The 22348-nt window shown below is 38.6% G+C and overlaps 1 protein-coding gene across 1 annotated transcript in view; it reads right to left on the reverse strand.

The window, feature by feature from the left end:
- Positions 1–22348, reverse strand: part of ATP6AP1 (ATPase H+ transporting accessory protein 1) — a 50116-nt gene that overhangs the window by 12100 nt on the left and 15668 nt on the right. The window contains exons 6-7 of the mRNA XM_030960262.1: positions 19622–19707; positions 79–320 (exon numbers count right to left, since the gene is read on the reverse strand). Coding sequence (XP_030816122.1) covers positions 79–320; positions 19622–19707 — 328 coding nt within the window. The remainder of the gene's footprint in view (positions 1–78; positions 321–19621; positions 19708–22348) is intronic.

Genomic DNA, 22348 nt, shown 5'->3' on the forward strand with positions numbered 1-22348 from the left:
AGCACTGATTTGACATAATATTTTTGAAATTTTTCAGATTTACATGTATTATGATATTAAATTTCTTATGCTACTCACGTTGTGTTGCTGTCTGAGCACTCAGAGGCAGAAATATCCACATTCTGTGCTAAAAATGTTGCGTTTGTCAAATCTATTAGAACTGAATTGTTGGCTTTGAGGCTGAAATTACTAGCATAAAAAAGGATGCATGTATCATTTCCAATGGTTACATTCAGAGGTGGATATGATGAACTTTCTTCTTCCTCAGCAGCCATTAATTGTCGTCTTAATTCTGCCACCACATCAGTTCTTCTAGAAATCTGGAATAACAACACATTAACAATTCATCCATTTCTAAGAGTAATTTCAGTTGAAAACAGACTTCACCATTCTGTACCATGAGCACCTGTTCTTCTTAAATCCTCAATCGACCTCAATAGTTGTTACTGTCTGTCTATTTAACTGGTGGTGTGGAGGCTAATGAAGCTCCCAAGGCCAGCTGTCAACATGTGAAAATAAGCACCACTGATACTAGGCAAATGAACATAAAACAATGTTGGTAGTGTTGCCTTAAGATAGTAGTGTTCATTTGTGCTAACAGATAGAAGAATTTTATTCCCAGAAGAAAATACTGAAAGAAATCAGCTTTTTTTTTCTGCAATAACATCATGAGAAAAGTACAACTTGCTAGTTCAGGGACACTCTCCCCTTAAGGAACAGTAACTGTTTTTGCAGTCTTCATTTTAACAAGCATGAGAGCAGTCTACTAAGCCACAGCAAGCTTATTTTTAGACTCTTCTGATGGTTTCTGGAAAAGAATACCTTCACTCATTTGGGTGATGTAGTGAACATCAGCCTACAAGAGACACATCTGCTTTTAGGATATTTCCAGGAATTTAGGATATTTGCATGAATATTTAGGATATTTCCAGGAATTCTACTTAGTAAGTAATGCTTTTAAAAAATGTGCCCAGGGCATCCTTGGTAAAGCAGCCCCACAGGTATCAACAGTTAAAGCAACTTTACCACACAACAAATTTATTCTCTTTTTATCTTACTCCTCACTTCTTACTCTATTCATATCTAGAATATTCCGCCTATTTTTGATTCCCATGTCAGCTTTACAACCTTGTATGCTACAAGTGGCCTCTACCCTTGTATAACTTTAGGGTACAAGAAATGAAAGGCATCACAAAGATTACAAGGATTACTGTAATTATGTGGAGCTATTGCTGGAACTCCTTTTCATGGGTTTAAAGTCAGTCAATGTTGTAACCAGTGTAAAACTACAGGTTTAATGACAGTCAGTCATTTTCCAGTCTGAAACAGAGACTATAATTTCACTTTATCACCTGCCTGTGGAGAGGAGCCCCAGAAGATTTTGTCACCTGAACGGCTGCTCTGTAAACACTATTGGCCATCTGTTATTTACAGCTTGTCTTTGCAGGTACCTCATTCTATCAGTTATGCAGAATGGGCTGCGTTAAAACCCTATGACTAAATGCTCCGGTGAAGAATATAGTCTTCCCCTCCCAGACATGCATACTTTATGAATTTCTTTTTAATTCAGTGTAGTGCCTTTTCAAATACATAAGAACAAGCATTATTTTAAATGAATACCATGTTCTTTAAAAGAAGAGGGTACAACAAAAGAAAATATTCAACTTTTGATATAAAACTTTAAATCTTTCCTTAGACTTTCCTGATATGTAATCATTTTATTTCAAACTGAGAGGAAAAGCTGAAGTCTAAATTATATCCTGTCTAACTATTGACTTTACTATGTGGGCCCCATGTATCATCTAAAGAGGTCTTTAAAAACCACCTGCTAAGAGCTGAAAACAATGCTACATTGGATACTGTGACTGGGATCACTTTGGGGATTAAGTTGAAGTATCTTAAAATAAAAGGAAAGCTATTAAAATATAATCATAAGACTACGGCTTTATTTCTATTGCTCTCTGAGCAGTCCTTTGCCATGAGATTCTTAAATACAGATTCCCTTGTCTCTCTCAGAAAGCATATGAACCAAAGAGTGCAAACCCGGAAAGAAGGGCTTTCAGAGGAAAAGAAATTCACTAGTTTGATAGGAATAGGCAGATCCATCAGGTCAATGCATGGCTCCAAGGTCGGTGTCAGTGGAAAAATATTGCGTTTGTTGACCATAGGATAATTTACTCAACATGTGGTCCAGTGATACCTGACAGAATGTACCTGTCTCAGAGGGGAAGAAGAGCTCTAGCCCAGGAGCCACTGGGGCTTGATGACAAAGCTTTAAATGAACTTGGAAGGGGGAAAGGAACAAAACCAGGCTGTCCAATGATGAGCAATGAGATGGTGTGCCAAAACTTGGGGAAATGAGCATTAACGGGATCCCTCAACCTGCTTCCAACTCAGATATTCTGTGATTCTGTGAATTAAGCATGCTTGAAATCAGAGAGAGATATTTTAAAATTTAGTCTTCAGGCTGGAAGGAGGATCTCTGAAACAGCCCAGCCTGGGGCCCACTGGAGACCTGAGGACAGCAATTGGTCCTTCCAGGTAACTGCAGTGGGAAGCTGAGAGCTTCCCCACTATGTCCCTGTTTCTCTGTTTAGAGAACATTTTCTTTTGTTGCTGCACAAACATGAGCTTAACAAATCAAAATCATTCTCAGATGTCATATATTTCATGCTAAACTATAAATTACAAGACACTTCCTTGACAAATGGATTATATTTACACCGAGTTACTGTAAATCAAATTAGATTATTTAGGAACAATACATTGTGCAATTGTTGCCAGTCATTACACCGTATTTAATTCTGTCGTTCAGTGTGCTCTTCTCCCTCAGCTAACCTGAACTGAGGGATGTGTGAATCATGGTCTTATTCTCTGAATTTCTCAATGGCATTTTTGATCTCAGTCATGCAGTGAACAACAGCCAGACCTGATTAAATAACGCGCAGAAAAGAAAAACAAAGAACTTACATTTTCCTAGACCACAATGGAATATTGTATTTACTAACTGAACCTGCAGTAGAGGTAGCCTGAAAGACTTCTTCCTTTTGATCTGTTTTTCAAGCCTCCCAATACAGAATCATTTCTCTTGAAAACAAGAAAGGAAGCAGATCTGGGAACATTTTGATACACCAACATACAAATCTTTTTCAAAGCAAACAGACCTTACATCCAAAATTACTTGTTTTGTTGTTGCCACAATTCTGTTGGCTCTTCCAACACAGAGTGGCTAGAGACAAGAAAAAAGATTTGGGGCCATTTTATCCATTTGAAATTACACTTGAAAACAAATATAAATCAAACAGTTGTAAACACATATGAAAACCACACAAAATACTGTGAAAATGAAATTTTCATTTGCTGAACTGATGAATGGTAATGAACAACAGAAACAGACAATTTACACAGGTGACAACATGGGATTTTTGGATATCAGTTCAACAGATGCTCGTGTCTTCTGTTTCAATCTTTTGTTTTTTGACTTCTTATTGCCGCATTAAAGTGTGCACATCAAGAATAAGAAAACTGTCCTGGTGGTGCTTGCTGCTCCTTTTCATTTCTAACAGCATAGATTTATGAGCACATCCTCTCTGTGGGATTGCTGCTCTTGTTGAAAGGATATTTCTGTACTTTCAAGGAGGGAGGTGAGTAGGCAGAAGGGTCCATTCCCTTTCTCTTGTTAGGCTGTATCTTAGTTTAGTCCATACATCCATACTACTTTGTGCGCTACAATGTGTTTTCTGTATATACCTGACTTGGATGATAAATGGCAATTTTTCCAATTTTAGTCATAACCTGATTAATCCAGTTGTTAGTATTGCAAAACTACATAAGAATCCTAACTTCTACTAAAAAAAAAAAGTGAAGTATTAGAGCCAGATATTGCTTATTAGCATTGCACAGCATAGCACAAATGAAGAAAAGAACCTGAAAATATTTAGGGAATGCATGTAGAGACAAGTTCAACATACACTGTAAAAATAAGGACAAAGAATCTTTTTGGATCTCGTATGATGCCCTAAATCATGAAGCACAAGGTCCAAGGAAGGGAGGGCAGGTGCTGCAACTGCTAAAATAACACCACAAAGAGAAATACCTTTTATCTGAACTGGATTTGGGGCTTGGTAGATGAAACTGCACCTACATATCATGTACCAACTGTAATTCTTTTCACAAGATACTGAAAGAATAGTATGCTTGCATTTTCTTAATTTGCTTTAACAGGGACCAAAAAAATTTTTTTTTTTTTTTGCAAGATGTCCTTTAAAAAAATGACCTTAGGAAGCTGCCATGTGCTCAGTAGAGGGGTACTGCAAAATGGTAGATCATGCTTCTTTCTGGGGTTTGGCTGTGGCATATCAGAAGCCGCTCAGCATTCACATCCCAGCCAAGTATCAGCACATTTCAAATCCTTTTTTTAAATTATCATTTCAATATTCCTTCCCACGCAAACAGATCAGTTTTCCTCCATACTTTCTATTTGATATGGCCTCATGGTCTCACAATGGATAGCATCACAACCACTTCTGCTAATACATAATTTTCTTGAAGGATAGTGTATCACGAATCTGTGATGCAGGCAATCTCACCGCTAAAGGTCAGCAATTTCAAAGGCAAGCATTAGAATTTGGCATAACTGAAAAAATGTTCTTTATGGTGTCAAGTTTACAAAATCACACATTACCAATTATCTCTATTTCTGAAAATTTTAACTGTCTACATTTTTATTATTTCTAACATTTTGAGATTTTGTTTTTTAATTCCCCTCTAGGCTGACTTGTGGTTGCCTCAGACCTGGAAGTGTTTAAGGCCAGGTTGAACAGGGCTTAGAGCAACCTGGTCTACTTGAAGGTGCCTGTGCTCATGGCTTGGAGATTGGAACTGGATGATCTTTAGCATCCTTTCCAACCCTATTTTATGTATTTGTACTGCAACTGTAAGCCTAAACAGGACACCAGAATAAATTTCAATAGCATATTAATATTTTTCCCAGAAGAATCCTTGACCTCTATTTCGCATCTCTATTATTACTCTGATGAAGCAGGTAAAAAAGAATGCACAGAAATGTGCATTCATTTATTAACAGTGATTATGATCATCGTAGTGCCTTGCATATATAACCAACCTTAATGTCTCACATTAGTATCTGATGGCTTCCCTCTTGAACCATGCACACTTCTAGCAGCATGCCAAATGGCTTGGCAACTGACACAGCTTGTGCCTGGTGTTCTGCATCACTCAGAGCTTTTCCCAAAAACAAGGCTGGGACATGAATGTTAAAGTCAAAATGAATGTCTTACAGCAAGAGATAATGATCTCACTGTAAACCATAATGTTCTCTTTTATAATTGATAGAACTGCTGTACTTGTGGAGATTACCAAGTCATGAGCAAGCACTTCAAGACCTTCTGCTAGAAGAGACAACAAAATCACAGTATTTACTACACTGCTCAGTTCAGTGGCCAAACCCATCCATGCATAAACATGATCTGCAGGATCGGCTCACACATTCATGTCTAGATCTGCTTCTTCACAGGCCTGTCCTGTAGCAGCACAGGGATGGATGAAAGATCTCTTGGCTGTCATTTACAGAGAATGGAGCTACTCTGTGCCACCAACACTGTGCAGAGACAGGAGTTAGCAGGGACCATGCAAGCTACAGAACCCAGAGCAGAGCAAGGTGCTGGGATGCAGCACTTGTGAAAACTTCAATTCAATTCCACTTGAAAGGCTTTAAAATCAGATAATGTATGGTACATACATTAGAACATCTGTAAATGCAGTCCCCATCTTCTGAAGAAATGTATCTTTCCTGTTATTTTCTTGCTACAATTTTCAATGTATTTTTATACCAAACTTTTTCATCTACCCTAAGAAAGAGCAGTATTTTTCTACAAAAATATCCTGATTTTAGAAAGTAAAACAGAACATAAGCTGGAATAGCAGCTGGAAGGAGTTACTACACTTAATTCACCACCTTAAATCTCAGTTAGGACAAATAACCCAAACACAACTACTTCAATGAAAACAATGTATTGGTCATCTTCAAAAGTGTTAGTACTTACTTACCCCTTTTAAGTAAATCAGATTTTGCAAGCAATATACAAAAGAGAGAAAAAATATATTAAGAACTTGCCTTGTAAAACAAAATTATTCCTGAAAGGAATCTACCAGATGTATCATTCAAGAGCTATTTGCTGATGCCAATGTCCCCAGGCTGAGCATTAGATTTTGGGCCCTGTTTCAGGCAATTCTGCCACAGAGATAAAAGAAGCTACAGATTTTGCATAATTTTTAGACTGCTAGGGGAATACCCACTTCCAACTGGTTGCTTTCCCCCCCTTTCTTATGTCCATATGCAAAATTCAAGTTGCTATGGGAGATGTGAAAAAGGATGGAGGAGTGTCTGCTACAATAAAATGGAACAGATATGCAGCGAGAGTTGGACAGAGGTTACACAGGGGTCTGATGGGTCACTTAATTGAAAAATGCAGACAGGAGCCAAAGTGTGTTACTCACAGTGCTGGGAGACTTGCCAGCACTGTTTGTCCCAGATGTAGGCTAGTCACAGGGAAATTAAAAATCTGAAGACCCTTAAAATTTTCCCTTTCTCTACTCAATATTTGGATCCTGCACGACTTTGGAGGACTAATCTGCAAAACTGGCCAATAAATCTAGCAAATTGTATCTTTTGATAGGGAAATTAAAACAAGCATTTTTTTCACAGAAAATCTATTGAAAGGTTTTTAATTTCTACTCTGCTTTCTTGCACTTAATATGCATATAATTCTTCTGACAGTAGGATATGGAAGCTAGAAGGTGTATATATATAAATGGAATCCACATCAGAAAGTCTAGAAAAAACTGATCTTAGAAATAATATCCATGCTTTTTTTTAAGATTTCCATGCTTTTCTCTTGACAAACCTTTCTTCCTCTTCCAAGTTTCCTCAAAACAGACGTGTTTCCACCAAAACCTAGTTAAATATTCCAGCCAATGTCATCAACCACAATTTCATAATTTCCTTTATCTCCCACCAGTCTTGAGCCCATCAAATAAACCAAAATGAGACCAAAGCATGCAATCTTTCCCAGCAGTTAGGTGGAACTACCACCTCTGTGTCTGCTAGTTATGGATCCTTGTCAGGATGCTTTTATATGAAACTTTGGAAAATGGAAATTTATAAGGTGAGGCTTGTTAGAAAACAAACACCAACTTCCTTCCACCATTCTTGTGGGATTGCTTTTGCAGCTTGATGCCTATTGCTGCTCTTACACCATATCCAGGATTCAATGCCAGGTAATGGCAAGCCTGGCTGGGAATTTTGTTCAACCACAGTAACTTACTTTAAGCAGTAACTCTTGCTTAAAGTTCAGATCCTGAGAACTGAGGATCAGGACCAAGGAATATTTTTAGGCTCATAAGGAAATGAACCTAAAAATTCCCCAACTGGGGAGAAGGAAGGAGTTTTTAACAGCAATAAAGCACAGCAGAATCTGACATTGACCTTCCAATAGTTCTGCTCAACATAAGGCAAGAAACACTCTGTTCTGTTGCAGAATTTTCCAAGTGATTTGGCTGATTCCAAGTGATTTGGCTGAAAGTCCCAGAAGAAGAGAAATCTAGCTGTTAAAATAACTGAGGTTTAGCCTTCATACTATAGTGCACTAAAAAGTAGAATGTGCTTCTTCTGACTCATTAAATATCAATCTAGGAAATCAATCACTTAGTCTAAATAAAAAATCAAATCACAGAATAATAGTTGCAGTGTTTCAATAAAATTGTAAACATTGAGGTTTTCATAAAACAGAAAAGACAGAACAAGAACAAAATATGCCATGTAATATCAAATTTGATGTCAGGCATCACTTTATGTACAGCTTTCAAAGTAATTCTTCCTTCAACAAATTCAAAAATATGTCTGTGACATTTTGTCAGGAAAGGGATAAGTTTCTTGCCTTTTTTCTGGTCTACCAGCGACACTAATGAAGCAACTCAATACCAGATTCTCCTGTGTGAGACTGGAGGGAGTTGCAGGCCTGCGTGGGTCAGAACATACTAGGTGGGATCTCAAAAGAAAAAATGACTTGTCAACCTCATGCAGGGCAAATTTGCCTCTTCCCTTCCCCAGTAAACAGTCCAGGGGGACACTGGCAAGTCCCAGGGCTCTCCCAACACTGCCTCTGGCTCTGCTGTACTGTCAATGCTGCTAGCACAGATGACTGTACAGGGGTCTGACCATACAGGACTATTTCCTAAAATGATGTTAGTACCACAGCTTTCTTTGATCAGTCTATTTTCTAGTTAGACAACTTTCTAAAAAGAAATATATAATGTATTAGTAGTAGACTGAAATAGGTTTCAATTTAAAGTTGTCATCTAGCAGGAATGGGTAATAGAGTCCTCAGAAAGAAGTAAGCTCTGTGTTTCAATACCAAAATACTACATTGACATTCTGTTAACCTTTTATTAACACCCTGGCTATTCCTTAGCATTGTATGCTTAGTGCTCTAATGTACAAACTTTGAAAAGAGACTTGCATGCAATTCCAGGTTTGAGATTTTTATGGAAAAGCCTTTCATTATTTAATGAAAGTAACTTTTTAAAGTTACTTAAACTTTAATAAAAGTAACTTTTAGAGAGAACATTTCAATACCCATCCCTAAAGGAAAGATATATTCCTCTGCTAAAATCATAAGTATGTTTGAAAATTCCATTAAGATATTATCATTCTTTATCCTAACTTTAGAGGCAGGCATGCTGCACTTAGGAGTTTAAATGGCTGCATAGTTTGGCAGTTGGACTCAGTGATCTTAGAGGTCTTTTCCAACCTTAATGATTCTATTTTTTTGTATACACAGTGACTATGTATGAATAATGATGGCCCCTCTTTACCTTTCCAAATGGCAGAAAATCATTAGTTGATGGCTTTGGACAGTCTAATACTTCAGGGAATCACATTCAGGGTAAGAGTTCAAAATTAGAGAAAAACACAGCTGCTACATGCATAAATATAGCAGATCTATAACTTCACAGCAAAATGTCTTCCTACTACAAAACACTGACTTCCAAAATCAAAACTTTCTGTGGCACTACATATAGAAAATATTTTTTTTCAGAAATTTTTATAAAGTGAAAAGAAAGAATAAGAAATTTCACTTGAAACTAAAATTAAACAATCCAGGATTCTTCTAACTAGTTCTAACTGTATTACAGACTGGATGCATTAAAACTTAGGGCTTTGTTATTCTGCCATCAGATCTCACATTTCCCAGAATACATGATCTGCATTTTCCTGATTAAGAGCAAATTTTTATGTCCTTGATAGTAAAATGTGTCTTTGTTCCTCTAACAGCTATTTCTCTAGCATAGACAACAGAGGCTGTAGTACAAAACAAATTATACAGGATACAAATGTTTTTTTCAGTGCATGGGGCATCCCTGTGATTGCACCAGCTTTTTATTTACAAGCTTTAGTTTAATTTCCTATGGAGGGAAGGAAGACAAGAAATACTGCAGGTAGATATTTAGGGTAAGGCTTGCTCTGATCACACGGAGAAGCCACCCAACCATACAGCCACACATCTCCCAGCTCCTGGCTTTTCAGCCCCAGGTATCTCCCGGGGGGGATTCACACACACGATCATCCTCTGGGTAGATGTAATCGTTTCCCACTTCTAACCCTGTGCTTCCCTAAAATGGGAACGTGTATCTCCCTGTGAAAAAGATCATGCCAATGAGCTTTGGTGGCAGGAGAATGCACTGAAGACACAAGTCTCTGTGCTCACCAGTAGCAATCAACAGGGAAAAGGTTTAGAGCTCCCAGAGGCAATTTGCAGATGCTTAATCACAAGGATCTTGAGAATCCAGCTTGTTTCACTGTACTGAAAGTAGGGAAGACTGCACCAAGCTTGAGCTGCCACCTACCCGATTTTCATCTGGCACAGTCACTTTTCCTTATGGGTTTCCTGGTTGACAGCAGAACAATGATGTGCATGCAGTAGGCTTTTTTTTTTATGATGTGGCAATTATTTTCATTTCCAGAAGTGTCAGTTCTACAACAACCTAATAGGCGAGCATGAGGAGGAAAGTCCGTGAGCTTCTTATAGTGGAGCTTTGCTTATTCTGTTGGCTGCCTCTTCTGGCTCTTGGCCTTTAGTTAAATAAGTTACATATTACTTTTCACACTCCTGTTCCAGAGAAGTGCTATGTCAATACCCCAAGCTTCCACTGCCAAGACATGAGACCAGCTAAACTGTGTAAGGGCAAAGGTCCACCTAGCTCACAGCCAGAGCTCCTAATAGTAACTGGCAGCTGAGATAAGGAAAGGGTAAATACAAACAATACTTGTCCTAGGATGCCCTCTTTGAGTTCTGTAATCTTTGGGTTAGAAACCTTCAGGGCTGAGGATTGCATTTGAACGAACACATGTAAATAGGACCTCTTTCCACCCATCCTTCCTACCTTTCTTCCGTTAGTTTATGTAATCACTGAAATCTGTGTGCTTTTGTCATCCAAAAATAGTTCACTTTTTTTCTTTAAAGGGCTTGGATGCCCCTGAATTCCATGTTATGATCTGAGTGATGATTGTCATGAATACTTTTCAGAAGAAAGTAATATTTCCTGTTCAGCCTGTCCATGCAATTGGCAGTTTTATTTATTATTTCCCTCTTGAATTGCCCTCACTTTTCCTAGCTGAAATATTTTAATCTTGTGGTTTTAGTGTACCCTTTGGCGATGGGGTGGCCAGAGCCACATGCGCTATTCCCCTGGCAGACTTGTACTCAGTAAGGGCTTAGTGAATAGATGCTGCTTTGCCCTCCTCCTTTCCAACACTCTGCTTGCTATTCATCCTACTGCTGACTGCTGGGATGTTCCAAGAGATCTACCCACGTACTGCAATTCCTCTTCTGAGAAATAGCAGCCACTCACTACAGTGCAATATGCATATTTAAGGGTTTCCTACATGTTACTTTTCTTCAGGATGGATTGTATCTGTCTTTTCATCACTCAGTACTGCAGTGCTGTGAGTGGTTTCTCCAACCTGTCAGTACACGAGCAAACTTTGGCACTTTGGATTTCAGCCCCCTTTCCATACTAATGACTCTGCTGAACAGCACACGCAGCAACATCAATCCCACAGAGTTCCACTGGCAAATACTCCCCACTGAGAACATGAATCCTTAATTTTTATCCTTTGTTTCCTACCTTTAAAGATTTTACTTCTGCTAATCTCTAAGGACTTTACTTTTTTACCCTTTTTACTTTAGCAACACAGTCACTTTTACTTGCACATCCTATGCCTCTTAGAGAACACTGAAACCACATTGTATTTTCTTCATAGATCCACATATTTATGACCACAGTTTCAACCATTTATTGTCAGTATGGAAGGTACGTTTCCTGGAAGTATTTCTCCAGACATATGGAGCCTCTTTTCAAGCACCATGTCGCACTTGCGGTGAAGACTAAACTATTTTTTAGTTTTCATATACATTATAGAAATTGTAATTCAAAAATTGTAAATTAGAAATCATGGTGACAGTTTGGCATTTTATTATTTTAGTTTAAAGTTAGGTGAATAATAAATGACCTTGATATGACACAATTAATTTTATTTATTTATTCTGAAATCTCTTCCATTGCTGACGGAGTAGCAGCAAAAGGTTTTGAGGCTCAATGACTATTGAAAGAGTGTTTGAAGTGAGAACTTCTTTATGTTCTACCACAGCAATGATCAACACAAAGGCCATTTGGCTTTGCATTGTTACTCATTTTTCTGCACTCCTCTTTTTTATTAGATCCGTTACTCTCTGAAAGAATTCCTATCTAATGTGTTTTTATGAGTAGTTTTTGGGTCTTGTGCACATTATTCCTCTGAATCTCTTTAGGTCTGCCATATGATGCTGCACTAAATTTGCAGGAATTTTTTTTAATTTTCTGTATCATACAGGCCTATACTTTTTGAAGTGTGACTATTACTTTTAATAGACTCACCTCTTTCACTCTGTTGATTATGACAGATTAAAAGGTCAAATAATATGTCAACAAAGCATTTTTCCCCTAACCCACGTCCCTACATGGGAGGGGAGTTAGGGGAAAAATGCTTTGTTGACATATTATTTGACCTTTTAGTATGTTGTGTTGAAGCAGTTTGTATTCCAGATATAAGCAGTGTCAATCAACATAATCAGAGGAGATTATTGGGCAATTTATCAAATCACAGATAGAGGGTTTATTTTTAATCTTTAGGTTTGAGAGATATCACTTGGATATTGCATTCAACCTTAGTCTTCAAAGACTGTTCTTAGAATAGGTATACAGGATTCTCAGAATGTTTATCTTTGTCCCCTGGAATCCAAAATTACTTTAAGACACAACATCAGTCCTTTACAGCTCTATTCTGTCACTCCAATACGTTTTTTACCTAGGCATTCTCCTTCCAGAAAGTGTTTAGTATGCCTAGCAACATGTCATATAAATATGCTTGTTTACAGTTACACATTCCAGTTAATCTATCCTATTTTACCCTTATACCTTAATTTCATTCTGCATTATTTACTTTTATGACTTCTGCTTATATATGACTGTACCTTTTAGAATACTCATTGCAACTTTTATGCCTGCATTTTACCAATTTATGGTAAATTTTATTCCTAAGACATGATTCATTCTTACCTGTGTCCTTCTCCCTCCATACCTCCTCCACCCCAGTTTTCTTAGTCCTTAGTTTTAAAAGCAAAATAAATACAACTTTCTGATTTGATCCATATGGAACATCTGTACATCTATGGGTTCATCTATGCTTTAAAAACTTAGCACCTGAAAATAACAAAGCTGTTCTGATCAGATAACAATAATAGTTTAGCTCCATGCTACCCTTCATTGAGCAGTGAAATGCATAAACATATATATATATAAATATAAAATGTTAGCTAAAGTTGTAAAAATGTTTAAAGTAAGTGAATCAACTTGCTCTGGTGCAAAGTCTAGAGTTAAAGGCAAAACACTAGTTACTTCTCTGAATTCCCCACTAACACATTGAATGAATCATACAGAATTGCTAACAAGAATCTCTCACATTTTCATCACTCAATTTTGAAACTAATTTGGCTAAATGTTTGTTCCTCTAGAGTGACAACTAACTGGCTTCAACCTGCCTCAAGCAGTTCTTTTGTAGTTATTAAAAAATACTCTACCTCTGTCAGAAAAAAATTCTCAAAACTGTTTGCTAGAAAATAATCAAATGTACATTCTTCATCTACAAGTTTATGTTTTATTATAATGGCATTCATTAAGTGGGGAGAGGAGAGGACCAAAGGATGAGGAATTCCTTGTTTTGTTTTTTTTTTTAGGCTGGAAACACCAATGCTTTATTGTACTGTGCCAAACTACAGCTGCTCCTTCAACTGTAAAAATAGAAGACTAAATGAATAAGGCAATTCCTGTATTCAAGGATATGTGAGGATATTTAATCTACACCCCAGCTCCTCAAATGGCATTATAAGCATTTTCCTAATGTTTATTCACGGGAAAGCTCATGTTATGTAAATTTTGAGTATATTAAATGGTCAAAAGCATTCCATTAGCCAGAAGCTGTGAACTCAGTGGGGTGGCTGTTGCAGCATTTAGTCTCCTTGGAGTGGTTAACTGAATAGTCAACAAAACAACGGGAGCTGGATGTAAGTGGAAGATGCAGCAGAGCAAAATATGATGCATTTTAAAACGTGTGTTAGATGGAAGGCAGAAACAAAGAAAACATAACCACACGCACTTGTCAAAGCAGATGAAAACTTTTCTTATTCCTTTCAGCTGCAGTGCACAACAATAGCACCTGAAGATATCTCCAAGAGACACTTTTTAAATGTCAAAAGTAACCACTTGTGTGACAGATTCCAATGTTACTTCTGACTGTAAAATGTTTCTGTAGCTCTTGGTTAGCTCTGAGTGGTATCAAAGACTCAACACACAGAAACACCAACTAGAGCAGACAGCTTGTAGAATGGAGTCCAAAGCTGATGGTAACTCAAGCACTCTGAAAATGTGGAGGCAGTACAGAAAATTTAAACAGCATTTCACAATGCATCTGTAAAAAGTGGAGTCAACAAAATGAGTACCAGCTGGAATGTAGCCATAAATCTCCTTTTAGCAGTATGTGGTCCCTCAGCATTCAATCTCACTGAGAAAAGATAACAACTATAAAACTGTCTTGCAGCTTCAGAAGAAATCTAGTAAAATGTTACAGGGACAACTATGAGTATCAGAAGGATGGGGAACTTGATAAGATTTATGATTTGAAGCATATCTGTCTTTAAATCATTGCATCCTTTTTAACCTTTCCAATTACAACAGCACAGTAAAATTATGCATTACAACCATAAGCCAAAAAGCTAACCAGAAGAAAGCAAGAGAGGGGACCATGATCAAACTCCTCAAGAACACAGAAATTCATATATGCATGAGAACTCCTGATGAAAGAGTAAAACAAGGACTGCAGAGGGGTTTGGTTCTCATGAAGAAAAATAAGATATCAAATGATTTTCAAAGAGAAGGAAAGTCTTGGCCAGACACTCCTCATATCTTGAGATAAGTTTCTGGTTTTTAATGGAAAAAATATGAGAAATATTGAGTGAGAGTTGTCTGACTATATGTACATGTCAAGATCTAACATAAGCATGATGACTGCCTTTAAGGGTGAGTTTTATCTCATCCTGCAGCTGTCTTCTACAAAACAGTCCGAAGGACCATAACCTAAAAATCCTGGATTGTAAAGAGAACCCTGGTGGATGACTTCAGATATAGACATATAGACTTACTTGCCCAGAATTAGGTGATACAAATCACTCAGCCAAAGAGATCCCAACTCATCCCAACTCAGCCAGACTGACAAGGCAAAGCATTTCAAAACAAGAGACACAGGACTCAGCAGTTGCCTTGTTGGAGGAAGGCAGCTCCTTTATGAGATGGTGGGAGGAATCATCAGCTGGTTAGTGAAACCATTTCAAATCGGTCACCAAGTGATGTATAGTGATATCTCTTTCAGAGTCTTAATTCTGTCTTCGAGCTTCAAATCACAGAACCATCACCTTGACTTAAAAGGCACATTAAAGATCATCTAGTTCCAAGCCCCTTGCAGGGGCACCTTCCTCTAGAGCAGGTTGCTAAGGGTCTCATCCAGCCTGGCCTTGAACACTTCCAGGGATGGGGCATTGGCCTGTTTCAGGGCCTCAGCACGCTCACAATTAAAGAATTTCTTCCTAATATCAAATCTAAACCTACTCTCTTTCAGTTTAAAACCATTCCCCTTTTTCCTATAACTACACCCTCTTGTAAGAAAGCCTCTCTCCAGCTTTCCTGTGGGTTCCCTTCAGGTACTGGGAGGCCAGCAATTAGTTCACCTTGAAGCTCCCTCTTCCCCAGGCTGAGCAATCCTTATTCCCTTAGCCTTTCCTCGTAGAAGAGGTGCTCTAGCCCTCCAATCATGCTGAAACTGGAACAGAACAAGAACCAGTCTGAGCAAATCTCCATCCTGCACTGGGGTAACAAACTGATAATTATAATAGCCTGAAGGCATCTGTGTCTGCACCGGCTAAACCAGATAGCTCTTGCTCATCAAATCAGAAAAGATGCTCAACCATAGGTGAGTTCTGCTCATTAATTCACTTTCTGTGAAGCCAATACCAATCTGGAACCTTTTCTAATATATGAATTTCTCACATCTATTTTTTTTCTGCTTGAGGCAGTGGAAGAACAAACGAATATGACATAGCAGTGTTATTAAGGTATAAACAGCCCAAGAGCAAGGAGGTAGAGCTTTCAGAAGAGAAGCATCACAAAACCATCATTTTTTGGGAGCTTTATTGTAAAAAATTAATTTACCTAACTAGAAGCAGATTACTTTTTTAAAAAAGTGTAATACCTAAAGCTAATTTCCTTCATCACTGAAAATAAGGCCACGAGTGAATGCAAAATCTTCCATAGTGAATGACAGCTATACAGTTTACATAGTGCTTTTGAAAATCACTCTCATTGTTATTAAACTTCTTATATATATTGATTTTTTACTTCTTATATTGATCTTGGCTATCACTGGGGAGTGATCCTGTAACTTCTACATCATGAACTATAGTCTTTATAGTTTAAGCAAAGGGAGTCAGTATTTTAATTTACAGTTACCAAAGAGTTCATACCTTCTGCAGTTCAAGCGCAGCCAAAGATATGCAACACATACCAAGGAGAGGTTATATGCAAATACACAGAGTGATGAATCCTCAAAAGTACATTCTGCTTTGGCTTTCTAGCTCTGTGCAGAAGCTGATAACCTTGCACGCACTGAAATAACTTAAAGTTATTGTGAGGGGACAAAAATGCTTAAAATGGTTTTATGAAGTATTAAATTTATAAAACTAAGAAAAGTTTAAATTGCTTTTGTTTTAAAAATGTAGAACATCTTAAAATACATAGTTTTAATTATTTAAAAGTGCTTCAGCTGCTCAAATTTAGTTACTTTAATTTGGAAAGCCTGTTGAAATATGCATACGTTTAAAATATTTTTAAATTTTATCAAAAAATTCCTTCTTTTAATTCCAATTTTTCATTAATTAAAACGATTTTTCATTCAAATTGTTCTAAATGCAATTTTCAGCTAAGAATGCTCATGTGCCTTTGATTTCAAACCATAAAGAGCCACAATAACAAAATAAATTTTATTTCTATTTTGGGTCTTTGTTAAAAAAAGAAATAGAAGAAAAGGCAGATCACAAGTTCAGATCACAATATTCTCTCCTTTGCCACAAAAAACACACAGTACACAGAATAGCAATGTGAGCTTGCTTCCTCATGCTACTGGGTTTTTTCTAAGTTTGATCTCCAAAATCCAGTCTCTGGAAGTTAATTTTCCAGGGTGAATTTTTGAAGAAAGTCCTTTCTTTTTGTCAGTAGAATTTGCCTTTGCCTCAGGGCCTGGAGTATTGTGATCACCTTGTTGGATTAGTCGGAGGTTCAAGATCCTGCCTCCATGCAAAACCCCATACTATTTTCAGAAGAACACAGAACACCTTTGAGGGGCTCATCCACTTAAAGAACATTTATGAAGTCCATTTAAGTGGCCTCTTACTCTTCTCTTGGATAAGAAAAGCGACTTCCCTCTGCACTGAACACAGGTTTTCTAGGTTTTATTCTTGTAATAAGAATAGCAGAGCATTTTTCATTGTGTACCTCCTGAAAACGTTCCAGCCTCTCAAGATCCTGTTGGCACTTCTCATGCTAGATCTAGACAATCACACAAATGTCTTTCATGTTGCCTAAACCAAGGAAAGGCAGGTGAAATATTCTATAAGCAACTGGCTGATGTTTCATGATCGCTAGCCCTTGTTCTTGTGGGACGCTTGAACTTGCCAGATGTCTGCTGGAAATTCAACACAGTGAAGAGGCAGTCTAGGAGGCTCCTGGAGCGTGAGGCAGATAAATTCCTGACACACCTGGTGAGTGAGCCTACAGGGACAGTGCCCTGCTGGACCTGCTGTTTATGAACAGAGAAGGGCTGGTGGGAGATGTGGTGCTCAGAGGCTGCCTTGGGCATAGCGACCCCAAAATGAGAGAGTTCACAGTTCTTGTGAGGAAGGGGGTCAACAAAACCTCTACCTTGGACAGTCCTTAATAACAAACGAGTCCAGGAGAGCTAGACACGCTTTAAGAAACAAATCTTAAAAGCACAGAAGCAAGCCATCCTCATGTGCCAGAAGACAAGCTGATGAAGGAAGAAGACCTGCCTGGCTGAACAGGGAGCTCTCACTGGAAATCAGAGGGAAAAAAAAAAAGAGTTGGTGACCTTTCCAAGAAGGGGCAGGCAACTCAGGTAGAGCAGAAGGGTGGTGTTAGGCCATGTAGAGAGTTAGAAAGTTGAAAACTCCGCTAGAACTCAATCTGGCAACTGCTGTGAGAGATAATAAAAAGGGTTTTTATAAATAAATTAACAACAAAAGGAAGGAGAGCTAAGTAAATTCTCTCCTTGGATGTGGGGAAAGGGGGAATTTTGTAACCAAGCACCAGGAAAAGGCTGAGGTACTTGTACTTTCTTTGCCTCAGTCTTTAGCAGCAAGGCTGGTTATCCACAGAGCAACATGCTGAGCTGTTAGACAAGGTCTGGGAGCAGAATAGGAGCCCTGCAATCCAAGAGGAAGCAACTAGTGACCCACTGTGCCACCCGGACTCTCACAAGCCTGTGTGAGTACAAAGGACCCAGCTGTGCTGGCTGACAGCTGCTGAACATGATCCAGGGTGTGCCCAGGTGGCCAAGAAGGGCCAGGGCAGGGATTGTTCTCCTGTTCTCAGCACTGGTGAGGTCACACCTCAAGGGCTCTGTGCCGCTCTGGGCCCCTCACAACAAAAAGACAGACATTGAGGGGCTGGAGTGTGTCCAGAGAGGGAAAAGGAGCTGGGGAAGGGTCTAAGGAGCAAGGCACATGAGGAGGGGCTGAGGGAGATGGGGTGTTCAGCCAGGACAGGAGGAGGCTCAGAGGACCTCATCATCATTTTCCAAGTGCCTGAAAGGAGGTTGTGGCCAGGTGGGGTCAGCCTCTTCTTCCAAGCAGCCAGCAAGAGGACAAGAGGAAATGGCCTCAAGCTGCACCAGGGGAGGAGGTTCAGGTGGGACATCAGGATTAATTTCTTCCCTGAAAGGGCTGTCAAGCATTGAAACAGACTGTCCAGGAAGGTGGTGGAGTCACCATCCCTGGCAGTGCTCAAGAAATTACTGGATGTGGCACTTAGTGCTCTGCTTTAGTTGACCTGATGGTGATCAGTCAAAGGTTGGATTCAATGATCTTGGAGGTCTTTTCCAATCTTAATGATTCTATGAGACCATTATCATATTAGGAGCTCAGATTGTGTTACCTCTGAAACAGATAGACATGTTTCTTTCAAAGTTGCAGTTTTTAGGATTCAGCCCATCCTTCAAATGTTTCTGTTCTTAATGGGAATTCTTTTTTTTCCTCAAGGCAAGACTTTCTCCTATTTATTCACATTAAAATTAAACGTTTAATATTTTTTATTGCAACCTGTATGTCATAGAAAAAGATAACTCTACATAAATAACTATCCTGCATTGTTACTTACTGTGATATGATGTGATCTACAAATTATATTCTGACTATCAGCAAGGGTGAAAACTTAACTTTGCAGCTGTAAATACCAAGGGTTGCTTAAAAGAAATTAAACCAATTAATTTTAAAATGGATACTTTAGTAGCCTTCAGTTAATAAATAGCACTCTGTCTATACTAACCAGCCACACTAGGAAGTTTGATAACATTCCACATAGAACTCACTACAAAACCACTAGAGTTAAACTGAAAAAAAAAATTAACTTACCGTTCTTAAAAACAGTACTAAGTTCTATGGACAAAGGCAAATTTATAGTCTCCTAGAACAGTAAAACTTCAATAGTTATGTGATATTGCTATTATATATGAAAATTCATGCAAATAATTTCTGGTCAAAACCTCATATAATATAGATTGCTTGTCTGTATAATCTTGAAAATCATCTGCAGACTTCTTATGTAAACATTAAGCTACTGGATGATAAAAATCTGACAGTTGTAGGCACTGACGATTACTCACCCTTGAAGGTCTCACTGCAGTATAAATGACTGAAAAATGAATCCCTCGTTCCTGCAGATCCATGGTCACTCTTCCAATTATTTTGTCTGTAAACAGAAACATGTATAATTCAACAAACTCAGTAAGTTGAAAAAGCTAAAATCCTACAGCAGTTGGAGAAGTAATGAGCTAGATTTTTAAGCTTATTCAGTTTGTTTAAACAACTTAAGTGCTCATTCTATTTAGGTACAAATGGGACAAGAAACTCTCAGTGTCTTGAAAAATGCACAATTTCAGTGAGATGATTTAAAAAGAAAATACAACTGCTCAGAAAAAGGGGTGATTCTGAAACTGAAAAGTAAAACCATGGAAAATATACCCAAAAGTTTGAACTTTGGGCAATTAAAAGCATGAGCAGGAGAAATCACTTCAGAGGTTTCCTTTCTTTCTTTAAAAGAGTACATGCAGGATGCATATACTGTTAGTCAAGTGATCAGTTAGTAAATAAATAATAAAATGTAATCAGTATTGTTCTGTGAATTACAAAATACACGTAACTACCACTGAGAAACAACACTCAAAGCATGGTGTTTACTGTGGGGCATGATATGTATAATACTGGTAGCAATAATTCTTTTCCCTTCTGTGGATTTAAAGCCTGCTTCTGCACCCCCAACAGGACACAGAAAAATTTCCCCTATTACATTGGGGGTCAAAGGAGAAATATGGTGGAGTATTTCTGAAAAGGGAAGAAGAAGCAAATAAGGAAGAGAGGGCCTTTCAAAAAGGTCCAAATATGCCTCTACAAAAGACCCTCTTCTAGTTCTGAAACCACAGGCAGCTGCAATGAATGCTTTCAACTGATAAATGTTTTCAATATTTGTGCAGAAACATGAACATCTGCTTATAAGGAGCACAATAGTTGTGACTCATGAGCCATTATTAGTGTTGTTATTGGGACTGCTTGAGAAGCAAGCAAGCAGGCTCACATTTACTGTTTTAGTGCCTTCCCACTTCTCCTTCATGTACCAGTCTGGTGGATGAAGATTTTGTAACCTGGACATACAAACTTCTTAGATTTTGAGGTTGTACTTTAGAGGAATTGTGTTTTATTTGCATTGCTGAAATTAAGAGTTTATATTATTATCCTCCTTAACCACTTCTATTTACTGTAATTATGGTGTCCTGGCTGAGTAAAATATTTGGCTTTTGTAAGAATTCAAGTATTGCTTTTTTCTGTAGGGTTTCAGCTGGACTGATTTCCTCATATCAGTCAAGAATCATAGCTATGTGAATTTTCCTTCTCAAAATTATTGCTAAGAGAATCTACTATGAGAAATGTACTTACTCAGAAAAACAACTGCCTAAAAACTACTGCCATTATTACACTGGTTGTGGAGATCCAAGGCATTATATAACATAGATTTTGTAATCTGGATTCATAGGAATTTCTCTTCAGCCTTAGCAAAAATTTGCAGAACAAAAAAAAAGTAATATGTGCATAAATGCAGAGATTGACTTTGGGTTTTCTTTCATTAAAGCAACCAATAGCTTTCTGAAATAACATGTTATTTGCATTTCCCTTCAGAAGGGAGATACGTGTAACTATAGTTACCAGTAACATCTATAACTCCTGCCTTCAGGAAGATTCTAGAGGTAACTCCTTCATCCAGAGAAGCTTCTGTGAACATCCTTATGACAAGAGGGTTCATACAGATCTCTTGCTTGCCTGTGATCAGAACTATACCTTTCTTATGAAGTAGTTTAAAATTCTCCAAAGAATAGAGCTCTGACTGTCCACCATGTTTTAGAGCACCTAAATGAGGTGCCTGCTTGGGAACAATAGTGCAGATTCTGTTTGCCCAGCAAAGTGGCACGTTCCCTAATCCACACACCTTCTTCCTGATTAAAATCTAGTTGATACCAACCAAAGAGCTGGCGTAGCCTTTTCTTCCATCCTCCCATAGATCACCTCGTAACTCTGTTTTCCCAAAACAAAGTGGCCTGGGACAGCAGCTGTGTGCCCTGGCAGCCAGGAGGGCCAGCCTTGTCCTGGGGGGCATCAGGCACAGCATCACCAGCCAGGCAAGGGAGGGGATTGTCCTGCTCTGCTCGGGGCTGGGGCAGCCTCACCTCCAGTGCTGGGGCAGTTCTGGGTGCCACGATATAAGAAGGATATAAAGCTAAGAGAGTGTTCAAAGGAGGGCAACGGGGATGGTGAAGGGTCAAAAGGGGGAAGGGAGCCCTATGAGGAGTGGCTGAGGTCACTTGGGGTGTTCAGCCTGGAGAAGAGGAGACTGAGGGGAAACATCATTGCAAAACCTCATTGCAGCTACAACTTCCTCATGAGGGGAAGAGAAGGGGCAGACACTGCTGATCTCACCCCTTGTGACCAGTGACAGGACTCAAGGAAAGGGCATGAAACTGCATCAGTGGAGGTTTAGGCTGGATATCAGGAAAAGGTTTTCTACCCAGAGCACTGCAATAGAGCACCCTAGAGAAGTGGCAGAGAGCCAAACCTGACAGAGCTCAAGAAGCATTTGGAGAGCAGTGTCAGGCACATGATGTGATTTTTGGGGTGTCCTGTGCAGGGCTAGGATGGACTCAGTGATCCCAGTTGGTCCCTTCCAACTCAGCATATTCTATAATACTATGATTCTAGGGCTGGGGAAGCTTATTCTTGAATCCATGCAGCTGATGAAAGAAATGTCCCATAAAGATAAAGCCACTATTTAGCCAAGACCAATG

The sequence above is a fragment of the Camarhynchus parvulus genome, chromosome 1A (assembly GCF_901933205.1).
Source record: "Camarhynchus parvulus chromosome 1A, STF_HiC, whole genome shotgun sequence".
Taxonomy (NCBI): Eukaryota; Metazoa; Chordata; class Aves; order Passeriformes; family Thraupidae; genus Camarhynchus; species Camarhynchus parvulus.